The sequence below is a fragment of the Microtus pennsylvanicus genome, chromosome 1 (assembly GCF_037038515.1).
Source record: "Microtus pennsylvanicus isolate mMicPen1 chromosome 1, mMicPen1.hap1, whole genome shotgun sequence".
Lineage (NCBI taxonomy): Eukaryota > Metazoa > Chordata > Mammalia > Rodentia > Cricetidae > Microtus > Microtus pennsylvanicus.
In genome coordinates, this window is record NC_134579.1 from 118,630,345 (window position 1) to 118,648,531 (window position 18,187).

At 48.4% G+C, this 18,187-nt stretch overlaps 1 protein-coding gene across 1 annotated transcript in view; it reads right to left on the minus strand.

The window, feature by feature from the left end:
* Srrm4 (serine/arginine repetitive matrix 4) overlaps positions 1–18,187 on the minus strand; it is a 152,799-nt gene that overhangs the window by 33,918 nt on the left and 100,694 nt on the right. The window contains exons 2-5 of the mRNA XM_075981849.1: positions 12,391–12,537; positions 6,581–6,667; positions 4,419–4,490; positions 1,306–1,332 (exon numbers count right to left, since the gene is read on the minus strand). Coding sequence (XP_075837964.1) covers positions 1,306–1,332; positions 4,419–4,490; positions 6,581–6,667; positions 12,391–12,537 — 333 coding nt within the window. The remainder of the gene's footprint in view (positions 1–1,305; positions 1,333–4,418; positions 4,491–6,580; positions 6,668–12,390; positions 12,538–18,187) is intronic.

Consider the following 18,187-nt stretch of genomic DNA (forward strand, 5'->3'; position numbering starts at 1 on the left):
CTCGAATGCCAGAGTCTCCATGCAGCGAGTTAGGCCAGGGATCCTGGTTCATGGCCCTGTGCTGAGAACGGTGCTGAGGAGGGCAAGTAACAGCAATGATAACCACACCTGCATGCCGAGGACTCGGTGCACACCGGGAACCGTGCTAAACACTCCCGCTCCGTGTGAACCGTTAGTGCACACCGGGAACCGTGCTAAACACTCCTGCTCGTGTGAACCGTTAGTGTACACCGGACACTGTGTTGTTCCATCACCTACGGGTGGAGCCACACTTGTCAGAGCCCATTTTAGAGATGTGGAAATGAAGCCTCTGATGGGCTAAGACACCAAGGCACGATCGCACAGCCGAGCTGGGGTCCGGCGCAGACCATGGTCTCTTGGTCATTCTGCCCATGATTATCCAAGTCCCCAAACCCTGGGATGTGGATAGAAGTGCAGTGATGAGCCAGGGTCCCCTTGTAGACAACCAGAAGACTGAAAAAGTGAGCCTGTGTCTCAAGCCAGCTAGCCTCACAGGTTCCCCCGAACCCATGGCTGTCTGCTGAGGTCCTCGAAGGGGCTGGGGTAATAATTTCATCCAATGCCACCACGCCGAGTCTGAGTGCCACCTCTGCTGCTCAGGTGGGTGACACCAGACAAGTGGCCTGCTCTCTCTGAGATCACTTGCCTCAATTATGCAAGGAGGAAGCCACAGCCAGCTGTGTGACAGACTGGATGCTACTTGCTGGCAGTCGGTGACACTGGCGACAGCAGTCTACTCGTCAGTGAACTGCTCTGGATGTGGCTATTGTTACTGAAGAAGCCACTGTCATCTGCATACATCCCCTAGCTGACAGATTGGGCTTCAATTTTAGCTGTGGTCCTGGTCTCTCTTGGCTTAGTCTCTCAAGTGGGAACCATAAATACACCCACTGCTGAAGGCTGGAGTGGGTGGGGGAAAGAGTTAAGTGTAGGCCCACTGTGTATGAGTCCCTGTAGGTGGTAGCTTCATGTTGCTCCCGCCTTGTTCTCTACTCCTTGCCCAGATGTAAGAAAGTTACAGTGGAGTAATAGGACCCGTGTCTCCTAAGAGACTTGACTTCCAGTTTCTGGGCAGAGCTCGGTCCAGGAGCAATGCATAGCCCCCAAAGCCGGCTCTGACTGCTCCGGGACATCAACACAGGCTTTCACTGTTGAGGGAACTGCGGCTCAGGGAGGCAGAGGAAACACAGTGATGGATGCCCACCCGGGCAGCCCGGGCAGCTATCCAGAATAAGTCTGCTGAACCAGAAGGCTAAAGAAGTAGCCAGAAACAGAGGGTCTTACCTGTGTCTCCTCTTCTTGGAAAAAGACCTGATTCGATGGAAGGAGAGAGGGAGGGAAGACAGAAGGAAGGAGTGGGGAAGGTGGGTAGGGAGAGGAAAGGAAAGGAGCGAGGAAGGAGGGAAGGGAAAGAAGAGAGAATAAATACGGGTGAGTCTGAGAATTTTTTTCCTGGGCAATGTCTTAGTGTGATGGACTCTTGCCTGGTACCACTCAGGACTCCTAACCAAACCTTCTCCCCATCAGATTCTGAAGAACAGGGAGTCCGATGGGAAATGCAGTCTGCCTTGTGTGCTGAGTTTCAGGTCAAAGCCACCAATGCGAATGGAAAATTGTCAGCCAGCTTTTCCCAGATGAAGGTGGCCGGGAGGCATGGGAAAGTGAGCTGTAATCCCCAAGTCCTTGCCTTAGTTATAGATTTCTCCTCCTGCTGCTCTCCCCCGTCCTCCTTCTGCTCCTCCCTCCCCCTCTCCTCCTGTCCGTCTCTCTCCTCCTTCTGCTCCACCACAGGCAGATCCTCTGCTGTGCTAAGCTTGGGGCATAAACAGCCTCATTCTGTCCATCCCCATGCCACACTACGGAGGGCAGCGAGGTTCAATAAGCTTATTATCTGGTCGCCTCTGTCTTCTCCCTCTCCTCCACGCTGCCCTTCTACTCTTCTCCCCACAGCAGTTTACAGTAGTGTCTGGGTTCAGTAGGCTCTTCTCTCTCCTGGGTGAGCGACCGAGCTCCTCCTCAGCAGAGCCCAGGACTCCCCACGCTGTAATCACCCAGGGGACAGAGAAAGCTGTAGCGGGGTTTTGCTCATCATTTTATTTTTGGGGCTTAGGATCTTAAGTGTGAATAGATGTGAAAATAGAGTTTTCCAAAGGTCTCAAACCCGATATTAAGAGAAGGAAATGCCCAATGCTTCTCCTGTCCCTAGCTGCCACCTCCAAGACCCTCAGCTGTCCTTAACCAAACACGTGGTGAACACAGACCTGGAGAAGCTGGGCTGGGGAAGGGGGAGCCCAGGAGGAGACTCGAGGAACGGCCAGAGTATTCGCCCTCATTTTCCCCTGCCTCCCTCACTCCAGGATCTCACTAAATTGCCTAGGCTGGCTTTGAACTTGTGATCTTCTTGCCTCAGACTCATAGGTAGCTGGAATTACAGGCCTTGAGTGAGAAGCTGCCTGGGTTTCTATATCGAGGTGTGAAAAAGTCCTCCACACTGGTACCTCCAGCTCAGCAGAGGCAGAGGACGAGTGTTTGTCTACACCCATGGGCTTGCACTTGCCTTAGCATCAGGCTCCACGGTAGGAAGGACTGACGCATCCAAATTAACCACAGCTCGCTAATCACCTACCACGTCAGCTTAACCGGAGACTCTAGACTGGTTGTGGATGTAGCTAGCTGGACCAAACTGAGTCTGAGAACATTCTAGCAATACAGAGTGAGATGTGGCCAAACCCCTGGATTGTGAAAACTCTTATTTGGTGCCACTTTGAAGATGAGGAAAGCTCAAATGACCTCTGACCTTTGGTGACTGCACACAGACCATATAAGGGGCATTGGAGATATGGATAAACAAGAATAGATCATAAGGCGTTCTTTCCCTAAGATCCACAGCCAACTGCAAGGCTTAGATGGTGTTGAGCGGGCTGACTGTCCCAAAAGTACAAAGCTCCTCTGAGCTGGCTGACGGTGGCCCATGGGAAGTAGTTCAATGAAGATGGAAATTTCTTTACAGAACAATGGCACCATGAAAATTTTGTATTGCAAAATTTCTCAAAACATGTAGGCTTGGCCCATTGGCCACACTGGTTACCAGTCTTTTGCCCCCTGTCCAATACATGAGCATTGGACTCTGTAGGTATGTGTGCATGGATGTGTGTATGTATGTATGTGTGCATGCATGCATGGGTGTATATGTGCATGGATGTGTATCCATGTGTGTATATATGTATGTTTGTGTGTCCATGGATGTGTGTATATATGTATGTGTGCATGCATGCATGTGTGTATATGTTCATGTATGTGTATTCATGTGTGTATGTGTGTATGTTTGTGTGTCCCTGGGTGTGTGTATATATGTATGTGTGTACACAGCTTTGTGTATATATGTATGTGTGTGCAAATGCACATGAACGTGTGTGCATAATAAACACCTGGACTGAGAGTCCAAACCATGAGAGGCCTTTCCATGACTTTCCCTGTTCCCTGCCTTGGATGGGGATCCCTGGACGTCATGTTCTTCAATGTGATTCTGCCTTCTAGGACACAGCTGAAGCCATATGGAGGCTTTCTCCTAGTACTTTGGGATCATGATGAAGATACCATTGTCTGCTTCTGTCTTGGCCTGTGATGTGGCAGAGATCGGGCAGGACGCAGCCCCTCCCCACAAGGACCAGGAAGCAGGAGGAACTGCCTGGGATCTCTCTGCTTCCCATTCCTTGTTCCCAGCCCCTCTTCTAGGCCTGGCAGGTCTCCCAAACCCATCTGCTTTCTTCTGATCAGCTCCCCTTTCCAGTCCGAGTCAACGGATCTCTTTTCTGCCTCCAAGTGAGTGTCTTCTTGGGCCCTGACCCCTGCCGCACCTGGGGCATCCCTGTTTGTGGAGGAGGAAGGACAGGAGGGCAGTACCTGTGCCCTGCTGCACCTGGGGCATCCCTGTTTGTGGAGGAGGACTACAGGAGGGCAGTACCTGTGCCCTGCTGCACCTGGGGCATCCCTGTTTGTGGAGGAGGAAGGACAGGAGGGCAGTACCTGTGCCCTGCTGCACCTGGGGCATCCCTGTTTGTGGAGGAGGAAGGACAGGAGGGCAGTACCTGTGCCCTGCTGCACCTGGGGCATCCCTGTTTGTGGAGGAGGAAGGACAGGAGGGCAGTACCTGTGCCCTGCTGCACCTGGGGCATCCCTGTTTGTAGAGGAGGAAGGACAGGAGGGCAGTACCTGTGCCCTGCTGCACCTGGGGCATCCCTGTTTGTGGAGGAGGAAGGACAGGAGGGCAGTACCTGTGCCCTGCTGCACCTGGGGCATCCCTGTTTGTGGAGGAGGACGACAGGAGGGCAGTACCTGTGCCCTGCTGCACCTGGGGCATCCCTGTTTGTGGAGGAGGAAGGACAGGAGGGCAGTACCTGTTTCGCTTATGCTTCTTGGAGCTTTTCTTCTTCTTTTTCTTGACTGGTGATGGGCTGTAGGATGGGGACCTGTGAGGAGGGAAACACATTCCGTCTTTATGCAGGGTCTCAGCTCTTTGGGGGACTGTATTCAGGGACAGTCCCTATATCTTTCTTAGGTTGATACTGTTGCTTTCCTTATGTTTTCGGAGGGGGGTGTGTATGTAAAAGTGAGATTCAGTCTGGTGTAGTGACCTGCTCAAAGACACACAGCCAAGGCATGGGTGGTCTGGAATCTGAGATGAGTTCTCTCTCTTCCCAGGTTTGTTCATTATAACAGCATAACTATACTCTTAATTAAATCTAAAATGCTTTCTTGGTCTCATCTGTGGCTTCCCCTGCAAGCTTTGCCCCTCCCATGTTCCCTGGTCTCTGCTGTCTCCTTGGTAAGCCTCTCTCCCTGAAGTCACAGCCACCAAAGGGGCACCTGGGAAACAGGGACAGGTGATGACTCAGCCTGATGTTAGAGCGACCTGATTTCCCGACTTGACTCCACCACCAGCTCCCAGGTCTCTGGGAAAATCACAGCTCATCTCCTGGTTTATTTCCTCAGTGAGACAGCAGGCTTGGGCTGGGAACAGAGGCTGCGCCCTCAGGGCTGCAGGAGCCTCTCTAATTCGGTAGAGGAACTGACTGAGAGGCAGCAGGGAGCGGAGAGGACTGAGGAGCCCCCCTCCCCCGCCGAGAGCCAGCAGCGGCCCCTGAGGAGACCCCAAGAGCATGCAGCAGCCTCTCAGACGGGAGTTGGGGTTCAGTGTGAAAATGCAGCTTCAGCCTTCCATAGAAGGCTGCTTTCCATAGAAGGTTCGAGAAACCCATATTTTCATATGAACTATCCCAATTTTTAATGAGCATACACTAATTTTATTTTCTTAAAAAAAAAAAAAAACCAAAACTTGGCAGGCTCAACAAAATATATCAGCAAAGAGAATTGAATGAGGAACAACGCAACACTTTAGGAACAGCAGCTGTCCCCAGACTCACGCTCAGGGGACCCTTGCTGGAGGAGTAATTAGGGAACCCCTCCTCTAAGTTCTAAAATCCTCTAAAATCGGGAACTCAATTCATCCCGAGTCCACCCCCTACCTTTCTATGGCGGAAAGGAGGGAATCTCTCCCGCACTACCCGGAGTCACATGTGGGTCCTTCCTTAAGAGTTAGGCTAAGTAGTTGTGGCGGAGAAAGCCCCGGGAACCCGGACCCCAGGCCCCAGTGGTCCAGTCACTGCTCTCTGCCGCCCCCTGCAGGCTTCTGTAAACACTGCCTGGGAGGTTTGGTATGATTCCTGGCTCTTATGGAGTCTTGTCTCCCTGAGACACAAGGTTTTATGAGGGAATCTGGAAATATTTTTAAATATAAAAACATCTTGAAAGAATTGTGTGTAGAAAGAAATTCAAGAAGCTCAAAGGAGTCACGATCTGATGTTAATATAAAATGTTAACTCTGGGTCTAGAGAGGAATCCTGCGAATCAAGTCCAAGGCAGCTTCTGACATCCCAGCCTATGAGCCTTTATCTTCTCATCTCTGAAATGGGCATAATGCTTGCCTGGAAGAGCGTGGCCAGGAGTGAGAAGAAGGTGGGTAGCCAGGGGTTTGGCACAAGTCTCTGCACACTGTAAGTTTCAGTCTCTCGTGTTCAACAACCACGCAGTAATAACAGCTCTATTAATTGGCCATACACAACTGCTAAACACTGGGACGGCTGCCTCCATATTTTCCTCTTCCTCTTTTTTTTGTGATACAGGATCTCACTTTGTATCTCAGGCTGACCTAGGATGCTCTATGTAACCCAGGTTGGCCTCAAACTCGCAGCAATCCTCCTGCCTCAGACTCCCAAGTGCTGTTATTACAGGCATGAATCCCCCATACTCAGAATCATTTCTCTTCCTATGCTCACAAGATCCCAAGAGGTTTGTATTATTTTATCATTATCATTTGCAGAAGAGGGGAACCAAAAGCATAGAAGGGTGAAGCCCAGAGTCACATGGGTACTTAATAGGCAAAGAAAGAATTTGAACCCTAGCTGGAGTCACTGCCAGACTCTAAAAACCTTTATACCTCCATCTGTCCATTCCCCTGTCTCTGAGTCTTTGAAGTTTCATCTCTGTTTAGGACCCTCACCTCCTTCTCTTCTTCCTGGTCGATTTCTTCTTTTTCTTTTTCCCCCTGGAGGAAGGTGGTGGTGTCAGGTCTCTTTCTTGAGAGGCACTGTGGGGAAAATGAAAGTCATACATGAGAGGATCCCTTGGTTCCTTGCTCAGGGCTGTGACAACCAGAGCAAGGGAGAGGACCAGCTCCTTGTGAATCAAGGAGCCATGGTGAATATCTAATTGGCACCTCATGGCTGATTCGGTCACACCTCAGATTAAACGTCTCAAATAAGGACTTAATGCCCACCTAATGAGACAGACACTGTAGTTACCCAAATGCCAATTGATTATTTAAAACACGGTTTATAGAGGTTAACTGCCCCTTAATAGATTTATTATTGAATTTGAAAACGGCTCACTCGGTAAATAAATCACTTTAAAAATAATGAGTTGGCAGTCCAGCCCACTCCCACCCGGTCCGACCTGTCTATACTTCCTGCTGCAGATTTTACAGGAGACAGAAGGTGTGTTGAGTAGAAGCTGGTTATTAAAAGTGTATTTGCGTGGGTCTAATGTAACAAGATCCATATCTTGCATCGTTTCGCAGAACCTCCAAAACCTCCGCTCTTCAGGAATAATTATTTCCCGTTCAATTAAATTCAAACACTCAGGTTGCAGCTAAAGGAAGTCAAGTTATCTTCTTTTATAATTGGGGCAGGCTCCAGGGATGGAAAAAAGAGAGAGAGAACACTATCCTCTATCCTCTAGCAAAGGGAGACAGGGATGGATTGAAATCTATTTAAGAATGGAAACATGCAAGCTCAGTAGGCCTTTGCTGGAACAACTAGTATTGTTTTTATTAATTTAGCAGTAAGAAAATCAGCACTGGTATACACACACACACACATGTATCAAGAGGTTTATATATTTTGACATAAAATTTAGAAGGCAGTGTGTTTGGAAGCCAGAGGACAACTTCGGGGTTCATTCACTATGTACCATCCACCTTTTGGGGGGGGCAGGGGATGATCTCTCACTGGCCTGGAGCTGACCAAGTAGATGAGACCAGCTGACCAGTGACAATCAGGAACCTCCTGACTCCACTTCCAAGCACTGGGATCACAGTGTGAGCCACCATCCCTTGATTTGTTCATAAACCTGGACCCTGGAAGTGAACTCAAGTCTTTGTAGTTACAAGGGAAATCACTCAGTTCAGAAAGGCCCTCTCTAGATCACCAATATGATTCTTGTCATTTTGTTTCACAAGTGAACCCCAGCTGCCTTCTAGAGTCATTTGTATAGCCAAGCAGATGGAGATGGCCAAACTTATTAGAATATCATAAAACTTGATCTTATTTCATTCCGTTTGAAGAGTCTGGATCGTCAGGGTTATCAGGAGCGGTGATGAGGGATTGAAATGTATGTTACGTCTTCTGAGCCGCCAACAAATGGATACACACACACACAAACACACACACACACCTGTGTGTTTTTAAGAGAGTCACTTTTAGTTACAAGCTAAAAATAAACATCAGAAGAATGTTTAAGAATCAGACCTTGGCTGCTGAAGCACACCTACATGCTATAAAGCACAATAGACCCTAGGGAAAATGATCCAGCTGCTCTTAAAGGCACAGTGGGCCACTTCCAACTTTCTTTCTCCAAAGAGTCCTTGACTCCCAGCAAGAAACCAGTGAGCATTCGTCAAATGACCAAGTGACGGATGAAGAAGCTTGGCTGCGTGCTGAGCCATCTTGTTTCGCAGGGGCACATCTGCTGGGAAACTCGGGGTGGGGTGGAAAAGTGTGACAAAAATGGAGAAAGAGTCCATTGGTAGGACTATTGTGGACTATTAGCTTAAGATGGGTTACATTTGTTTATACCATGGAGCATTTGTTTAATGATGCAGAGATGAGGTGCATTCTGTTATGTTGCATTTGTTTAACTCTGTGAAGCTGTGTTACTTTGCCTGCTTAAAACATCTGACTGGTCTAATAAAGAGCTAAGTCGACAATAGCTAGGCAGGAGAAAGAGATAGGCAGGCAGAGAGAATAAATAGGAGGGAAAATCTAGGGAGAGGAGGGAGGAGAGAGAAAGGGAGAAGGAGAGGAGGCCACCAGTGGCCAGGCACACAGCCACGCAGCCACACAGCCACACAGCCACGTGACCACACGGCCACACAGCCAGCCATGGAGTAGCAAAGAAGAAAGATATCTAGAATAAAGAAAGGTAAAAAAAAAACCAGAAGCAAAATGTAGTTAAAGAAAAACAGGGTAATTTAAGTCAGAAAAGCTAGAGAGAAAGAAGCCAAGCTAAGGCAGGACATTCATAAACAAGAATCCATCTCTGTGTATTTATTTGGGAGCTGGGTGGCAGGCCCCCAAGAGTTAAACAAAAAAACTGCAAAGAACTCTGACATAAGTCGAAAATCCTTTAAATTCAATAGATCTGAAGTCCTACATGTTCATCCACATTTCCCCATCCCTCCCCCCTGCCCTGGTTCCGTGAAGTGCATCCCAGACAGTAGTGAGGCACACAGTGGTTAGTGCTATGTCCAGGGTGCTTGTATACACTGGAGTTCCACGTATGATGGTCACTTCCAGTGGTCAATACTGCAGCTGCTTCGGGGTAGACTGTAAGCTCAAGTGGCTGGGTGTGCAGGGGTTCAGTCCACACTGCGTAAGAGGTGGAGAATCAGTGTTCCGAGGCTGAGCACACAAGGATGAAGATAAGCACTCAGTTACGTGTATGGTTGTAAGATGTGCGCTGGGTGAGGACGAGGTGGTCATGGCTCCATATCTCTTCCTATCACAGAGATTTTTCTTACTTGTGTTATCAGCTAAGAGGTGAGAATTAAACCAGGTACCTGGGACGCTCCTTGGCCTGGCACTGGGTACATTCACAGCTAACCCGCCATGTTACAGTCCCACGTCGTGCAACATCATCCCGCCTGATGCCATGGCTGTCCCATTAGTTCAATAATGGAGCTGAAAACCTCCTATTGACCGCAACATGGGGTGTTGCTCACGCATGTGTGGTGATGCTGGAGGGGATAATCTACTGTGTTTCTGTCAGGTAAGACACACTGTAAACAACTGCGTGCAGATCTTCACGCTTGGCCGTGCTAACGAAGTGTTGGGCTACGTGGCCACACCATTTCTGTCATCGGAGTGTAAGAGAAACGCTTGCTTCAGGCAGAAGCTTTCCACCTCGGCGTCTGCTTCATAGCTCAATTTGATGGGTGGCTCTTGCGCTTGGTCGGACCTGTACCGTTTCATCGCCATTGCCCTCGGAGCTGTCGGATGCACTGTAAGCGTGTAGATGTGACACACAGCTCAGGTGTAGATAGTGCCGTGCTGGGTGTGTGTAAGTCCCCTCTCAGGCGTTTGGACAACAATGTCTTCTGAGGACAGACTCTTCTGAGCATGGCCCTGTCCTTGAGCATAATCAGCACGACTTCTTATCACTAATATGATAGTTATGAATTACCATCATCACAGGGGCCTCAGAGAATCAGTAACAGACAGAAGAGGACAACAGGCCCAGGCTCACTATATGGCTCAGTTGATAACACCATGTCATCGTTTCTTTTCTTTAGATTTTCATTCCCAGAATTCTCTCCCCTGGCTCGCTGAAGTTTGACTCTGAAATGCTCCCCACAGCTCAGGTTTGAACCCTGCTTCCTAGGTGCTGCCATTTTGGGGAGGCCGTGTGAGGTTCAGGAGTCAGAGCCTGGATTATGGAAGTAGGTTACCTCATTGGAGACGGACCTTTGAAAGTCACATCTGGTTATGAACTAGTTCTCTCTGCCCTCTGTCCTGGCCATTTGTAGTCACCCCAAACTTTAAACCTTGCTGACCACAATCATGAGAAATACTCTTGAAACCAGGAGCCAAAATAAGCCTACCCTTCCATCCTCTGTTTCTATCAGGCGCCCTGGTGAGTAGAGCAAAGAAACCCCCAGAATGCCTGAGCTGTATCAATGCTCCCCTCTATAGAGCTCCATATTCCTGTTCACAGTTGCTTAACTGAGGCATGGAGAGCTTAAAGCATGCCGCCTGCATTAAACAAACAAATGAAAACAAGCTTTCTAGTGTGTGCTTCTGATCAAAGTAAAAGACAATAGAGACAGATGGCTATGCGGGGTTGCTAGCCAGCCAGCCTCACCTAATCAGTAAGCCCTGGGTCCTTCTGGGAAATCCTGGCATGGAAACAAGGTGAGCTGTGCCTGAGGAATAACACCTGAGGCTGACATTTGATTTCCGCACACCCCTGCACTGCCCAAACGAGCACCCACCTTCTCACCCTCACACATACGTGCATGCACATACAGACATGCACACACATTCTCATATACATACTCACAGTCACACACACATGCATACACACATGCCTGCATATACACCCATGCATACACACTTGAACATACACATACTCACACATGCATGCACACACACATGATAGTGTTATGAGTATGTTCAGATGAGATAATAATGGGCTGGACTCTATTTATATAAGATAGAAAATTAAAAACCAAGAGGTACAGAGTGCCTTGGTCCCTCCATTATCAATGTAGGCTTAGTTTAGTTAAGTTAAAAAAGCCTAGAGTGTATTCATTTAGACAGTTTTTTCTTATTAGCATGTCTGAGTGTGAGAATACATGCACAGGTATAATGGTGCACATGCTGAGATCAGAACACAACTTGCAGAAGCTGGTTCTTTCCTTCTACCATGTAGGACCTTCTACAATCTATTCCCAGTCATCAGATTTGTCCCATCTACCGTGTAGGACCTGGGCTTGTACTCCCAGGTCCTTGTCAGCAAGCATCTTTATCTCTTGGCCCCAGCTAGAGTTTAAGACTTCACTGTTTTAACTTACTGGTTATCATATATTGGTCATCACGTTACCTCTATGAGTTTCTGTAGAATGCTACTTATCAATGTCTAGCATAGTACCTGTCATCTATCAGGGACAAAGTGGCAGTGGCTGAATAGCTGAGTTAAGGATAGAGTGCAAAGTTCTAAAACATAGGACACAAATATGGGTTGAAATTATTTGAGAGTCTGGGGCTCATATAATCACTATGCCAAGAAGTAACTCTTTCAGTAAATGTGAGGGTCTTTTCATGGCCAGGTGGTGGTTAAGCTACAATAATACAATCAGCTTGGCAGGATTGAGTGATGCCCAGGAGGCAGGTAAAGGACAGTGCTGGGCGTGTCTGTGAGGGTGTTCCAGAGATGATTGACATATGGAACACCAAACAAGGTGGGAAGACACGCCCTGAATGCAATATTTGGTGAGCTTGGAAGGATCAAAGATAGAAAAAGGAAGAGGCCCAACTAGAGAAGGAGCAAAGTTGCATCCCTGTCTTCTTCTCCCTCCCTCCCTCCCTTCCTCCCTCTCCCCTCCCTTTCCCTCCCTTTCTCTCTCTCCATTCTGCCTCACCACACACAGTCATAGAAACAGCAGAACCAAATGACCATGGAGAAAAATCTCTGAAGCCAGGAGCCAAAAATAACATTCCCCATCTTGTCTTCCTAAGCATCTGTCACACCGATAGAGGTCAAACTCACACAAGTCGAGTCTAGCTTGTCCCCTGCTCTTAGAAATACATTGCCTTTAGAACGCCTATGCTTTATTAGATTTAGTGCCCGGGTCTAAAGCATTGTGACAACAACCATTGGGTCCCTAAACCTAAAACACTGGCCTGCTACAGAAAGCATTTGATGGCACATGACAAGCTCTCAGAGAGGAACTTGAAAACAAGAAGGGCTGACCCTGGGTTTTCACACACTCAGCTTGCACTAGCTGAGGGCTCTAAAAGTGGTACTTTATCTCACCTGTGTGCTCGGGCAGGACCCAGCTCCCTGCAGGTCTTATCTCTTTCCCAGCTGTTGGCACCAAAGGTCTCAGTGGCCAGACGTTGGCCCAACTTTTCTGAAGGTCCATCCTGGGCTGGGACCAAGAGACTGCTTTGGGGCTCCGTCCTGCAGGGAAAGAAAGAAGGAGGTAAAATTGTTAGGATATTTGGAGTCATTTCACTATAGACTCCTGCTTAGGTGGAGATGATGAGACTATCACTGGTCTTTTTCTCTGAGTGGAGTGGAGAGCCATTTCCAGTTCAAGGCAGTCAAGAGCCGCACGTCTTTCTTCTCCATCTTTCTCCCTTTCTTCCTCAGTGATGCTGAAGCCTGCATACTCTGAAAGCTGAAGCTATTTGGAGGAGGAGAGACATCTGAACTTCAATGATTTTATAAGAGAGAAGAGGGCTGGATTAAGTTGTTCAGACCTCAGAGTTTATTACTGTAGAATCCTGTCCTGACTAGAACAGGGAAGGGTCTTAGAAACCAGCCCTCATGGCCTCTCTCACGAGGATAGATGGAAGGAAAAGTTTAACCCCTCTGCCCCTTTTTTCTCTTTAGACTCTATTTCTCTGCATTCTAGGTTCCCTTTTATCTGCAGTTTGTTTTTTTCATAAACCCATAGTCAGCCAAGCTCCAAAAGTATCAAATGAAAAATTCCATAAACAGATCGTACACATAAACTCGTTCTTCTCTGAGTAGTATAGTAAAACCTGGAGCTGCCTTGCTGACTCTCCTGTCTGGGACGCGAACCATCCTTTTTCCCAGTGTATCTATGCTGTGTATGCTACCCAACTGTGAAACACTTACTAGTCACCTCTAGCAGACTAACAGACAGAGCACGAGGGCACTGCGTCCAAGTCACCCCTTTCCTTAGTGATGGCCCTAAGGTACAAAAGAGTGATGCTGGACATTTGAGCATGCCAAAGGGAAGGCCTAGGCGTTCTTGTTTTAGGAGATGGTAAGAGCACAATGCGATATTTTAAGAGTAAGATCGCTTTTATAGTATATTATTTCTCTGCCATTATTCTTAATCTCACACTATACCTAATTTATAAATAAAACCTTTTCACAGGCTCCCATGTAAAGGAAGAAACATGGTGTGCACAGTGTTGGATATGCTCTTAGGTTCCAGGAACTCACTGTGGTCTTTGATACTGTTCTTATTGGATATGTGCTGGGCGGGAGGCTGAATGCTTGAATTTGGATATTGCCTTCCCTTCTCCATTCGGTGTCTGTAATCGCTGCAGCCAGTCACTCAAATCCCAAGTTCCCAATCCCTCAGCAATAAAACAGAAACTGCCACCAGTCTTAGACCACCGACTTGACATGCGGACAAAGATGAGTTATGCCAACCAAAAGTTCTAGGGAAAACAACCTTTTTGTCTTAATTTTACTTTCTTGCAAATCAGTCAATCTGGTGTCTCTTGCAGGGGTAAGGTCACCTGCTTGAAACAGCAATTCCCATGAGGGCTTAAGGTTCCCTCATCCAGCCAAACAATATGTGGGAGTCACTGATGTACCTCGCCTATTTGAGTCGCAGAAAGAGACAAGAAATACACTCATCACTCAATCTTTGAGGATCCTGTTAAAGTCCTGGATCCAAACCAAGTGGATGGAGCCAGAAGCTTGAGGGTCTGTCTTAGCTCATTCTACCTTCAGACTTCGAATCAAACATCGACCAAAGGCTTGAACACTTCTGCACCACGCTGTTACTGGCTTTATGACTCACAATGAGCACATCTGATAAGTTCCCTGATCCTTAGGGTTTCCAGGGAGTGAGCCAAGCCCAGTCAATAGGGAAGCAAGGGCAGAACAACACATTCATCTCTGCCAGCCGCTTTTCGGCGCATCTTCAGAAGCAGAGCTGGGAGTCGCTGCCAGCCAAGGAGGAATGGAGATTCTAATCAAGGCTGCCTCCCGCCTGGTCCTGGCCAACCCGCATTCATTATCTCCAAACCTCAGAGCTGGTTCTCAGGGTGGGGATGCAGTGACCCAATCAGGGGGCGCTACTGTGACCGTGAAGTTTAGATCCAGATGTCAGAAGAGATCATTATCACTTAAGTATGAAAAATGTGACTTATTGAATGTTACCAGTTATGACGAGTATAGAGCAGCAGAGAGTTAGGAAAGTGGCTGTTACTCCACAGGGTCAGAGAAGACCCCTCTGATGAGCAACAGGGACAGGGACCTTTAGAATAATGTGGCCTAAAATGGATTCCCAGATTGATTAATACTATTGCCAGACATATTCTCTTTCCTAGAATATGGCATGGACTTAATGGCTCACTTGCCATGAGTCCAATGGAGAAGTGATCATGTTTGACCCCCTCCCCTTTGTTTTTAGACAGGGTTTCTCCATGTAGTCCTGACAGTCCCCCATAGATCAGGCTGGCCTCGAACTCCCAGAGATCTGCCTGTCTCTGCCTTCTGCATGCAGGGATTAAAGGTGTGTGCCACCACAGTCCAGCAATGTCTGACCTGTAAACTATGTCACCAGGCAATGTTTGCCTTGCTCTCCTTGATTGATCACTCTGAGATAAGGGCCATCAACGGTCGTGTTGTAAGAACACTCAGCCCCATGGATGCGAGCAAGCACATGGATATGAGCCTCCTAGACCAGAACAACCTCATGGGATGTGCTGAGCCAGAGCCACACAGCAGCACTCTCAGCTCACAGGAACCATGGAACGCAGCTGCTTGCTGGGGTTGTTTTTAGCTACAAGGACCGGGAGTGATTTTTCTGTTTGTTTGCACAATAGTGCATTCTGTCTGCACAGGTATCTGCAGAAAGAGGGAGGTACATGCCAGCAGAGTACCTCGAATTCAAAGACCTCAGTACATGCAGGAATGGCAAGAGACGAGATCAGAGATGAGGTCTCCTCAGTGAGATTTCTGCAGTTGTGCAGTGGAGGATGTGCTAGCTCGCTCTTTTCTCCAATAGCACAAGTTTCAGCTTTCTGGACTGGGACACCCCACTGGGAAATCTGCAGTAAAGCAAACAGAACCCTCATAAATTCTACAGGAAGTGCTGAAGGGAAGAACAGGGTTCTCCATTGTAGAACACTCAAGACCTTACTCCAGACATCCTAACGTGCGTGCGTGTGTGTGTGTGTGTGTGTGTGTGTGTGTGTGAGAGAGAGAGAGAGAGAGAGAGAGAGAGAGAGAGAGAGAGAGAGAGAGAGACTCAGCTTCTCCCTGCCTCCCTCTCTCCACCTGTCTACTTGTACACACACACATGCATACACATGAATGCATGGGGAAGCCAGAGGTCAACCTCAGGTCCCATGCTGAGATGGGAACTCTCACTGGGATTTGGGACTTGCTGAGGTCTAGGTTTTATGTCCGGGGAGTTCTGGCCATCTTCCTGTCTCCAACCTTCCACAACTGGGGTTTCAAGTGTGTGTGTCAACACACCCAGCTCCTTACATGGGTGCTGGGGATCAAACTCAGGTCCTGATGCTTGTACAGCAAGCACTCGAGTAACCGAGTCAGCTCTGCTCAGCTTTCTTAGAACTGGAAGAGAGAGCGCAAGCGTAAAGCCCCGTATTACCCAATCTTGGCACAGTATCGAAGGTTCTGAATGAACCTCACCATACAAGGTTTCTGAATGAGATCCTAGGACCCATGGTAGACGCAGTGACTGGGAGTCTCAATGGGTAGAGCCCAGAAACTATACGCTAAAGAAACAGTTCAGATAGCTATTTGTCAGATCAAGGACAAACTCCAGAGACCCCGTGTGATCTGGCCTCGGGTGCACCTCCTGTGTCTCTCCCTGTATTCCCATTGTTCTAGCCGTATGGTCTGTTTACTGTTCCTCAAATGGGTCAACGCTTTCCTGCCTCAGGGCCTTTGCACTTGCTGTCTCTGCACCTGGCACATGGTTGCTGCGGCAGCTTGCAGGTCTTCTCCTGTTCTCTCTCAAGGGTGACCTTTGCAAGGAGCTGTCCCTGCCTTCTGCATCAGACTCTGTCCCCTCTTTTACTCTGTTCCTGGTGGGAACCACAGGGGCTTGCCAAGTTTGTTTTTCTTCACTGATAATTCTTTCATTTCCTTTAACTGATAATCTTCTGAGCCAGGATATGAGTTCTTTACCATCAAGTAATCAAAGAATGTCTGCCTCTGCTGGTGCCTCCTTTTGCCGATAAAGGGATGCATGGATGAACAGATGGATTCTGGCAACTGATGCTATATGGTAGCTCGGGCTCTGCACCCTCTTACCAATCAAGTTGCCGCGGTGACAGGAAGACAAGGCTATGAAGCACCACAGACCTTCAGTGGAACCGGACATAAGCCTCAGCCCCACCCATACGTCTTCCCTGTTTCCAGTCCTGCATCTTTTCAGGGCGCGTTTCTGCTGAAACATGTCCACAGCTGCCTCATCTTTACCTACAGAGCTATTCAATGTTGAGTGAAAAAAAATATAAGGAGACAATTTCTTGAGGGGACAGCTGAGACAGGGAGTCGAGGGCCTGCACACCCCATTTCACACGGGGAGAGGGGAAGCCATGGGTGTCGGGTTCCTTGAGGCCTTCCTCCTTCCTGCATTTCCGCTGCTTAGAGACCTGGCACTGATGAGCTGCTGCCCGTAGTCATGGCAACGAACAGATGATTCCTAGCCTCTGATAAGAGTCAGGAGTGAACTTTCTACAAAACTCTCTAAGATGCTTCGGTCCCTAGCTGCTTGCTTGCATCTCCATCAAAGCTTCTATGAGTGGACAGAGTTTCTGGCTGCTCCTAAGAAACTACTCATTTCCCCACGGCTGGAGGCCAATCCGCATGACCCTAGCCCTAGGCAGAGCTAACATGGCTTTAGAGACAGACAGACAAGTCTGGGGTCTCAAGACACAAGGGGGTTCCCTGAGCCCACATTGTCACTCAGGTCACGATGTGGCCTTTTGTCCACGTTCTGTGTTCCTTGGTCATAGCAGCAGTTTGCATCTATTTAAGTATCTACCGAATGCCGGACACCCTTCCGTTCACTGTAGTGCTAAAGAAACTGAATGGCAGGTACGGCCAGTTCCACCGTGTGTGGAGAAACTGAGGCCTGGAGAAGGAAATGTCCACTAGAATTTCAGTAGAATGGGGTACTTATAACAAAAATCAACTTGGGGGTCGAGAGAGAGAAATATTTCACTGAGCAGGAGCGTACAGCATGCTGGGTAATTCCTCTAGTGTCTGCAGGATATGGGCATCTCAGGGCTTGGCCTGCATCTTACTTCTCACAAGGAGAAGTGGTCCTTAGCCAATGACTTTGAAACATCCCTAGCTCCTACTTTCCCCACCCCACCCATAGCTGAGTCTGTGTATACAGTATTTCTAACTCGGTGTCTTGGTGGATGCGGAAACGCCTGTGCAGTGTGCAGCAGGTGAACCTCCCTCGATCCCACGGCTGGGGACGAGGAAAAGGACTTGCTTCTCTGGCAGGGCTCAGGCCCCACATGCTTGTTTGGCCTCAAGGTTATGAATGGCCCATCCCTATCCCTGTACTTGCCACGGGCCTGAAATCTGTTTTCTATACTCAACAGAAGTCCAGGCCTCCAGGCTCCCGAGCCTCCTAGAAATCCCAGAATTCATCACGGAACTGACCTGGTCCAGCAATAAGATGGATGTGGCTAATTTGTGCCTGGGCTCCTGAGACTCTGGCCTGGAGTCTTGGAACTCCAAGTCTTTTTCAAGGTTAATCTAGTTAATTAAGCCCGCTTGGAGGTAATCTACAAGAGCCTTGACCCTTCTGAGCTTTCTTATCAGGGCTGGAAAAAAGCAACAAAGCTTG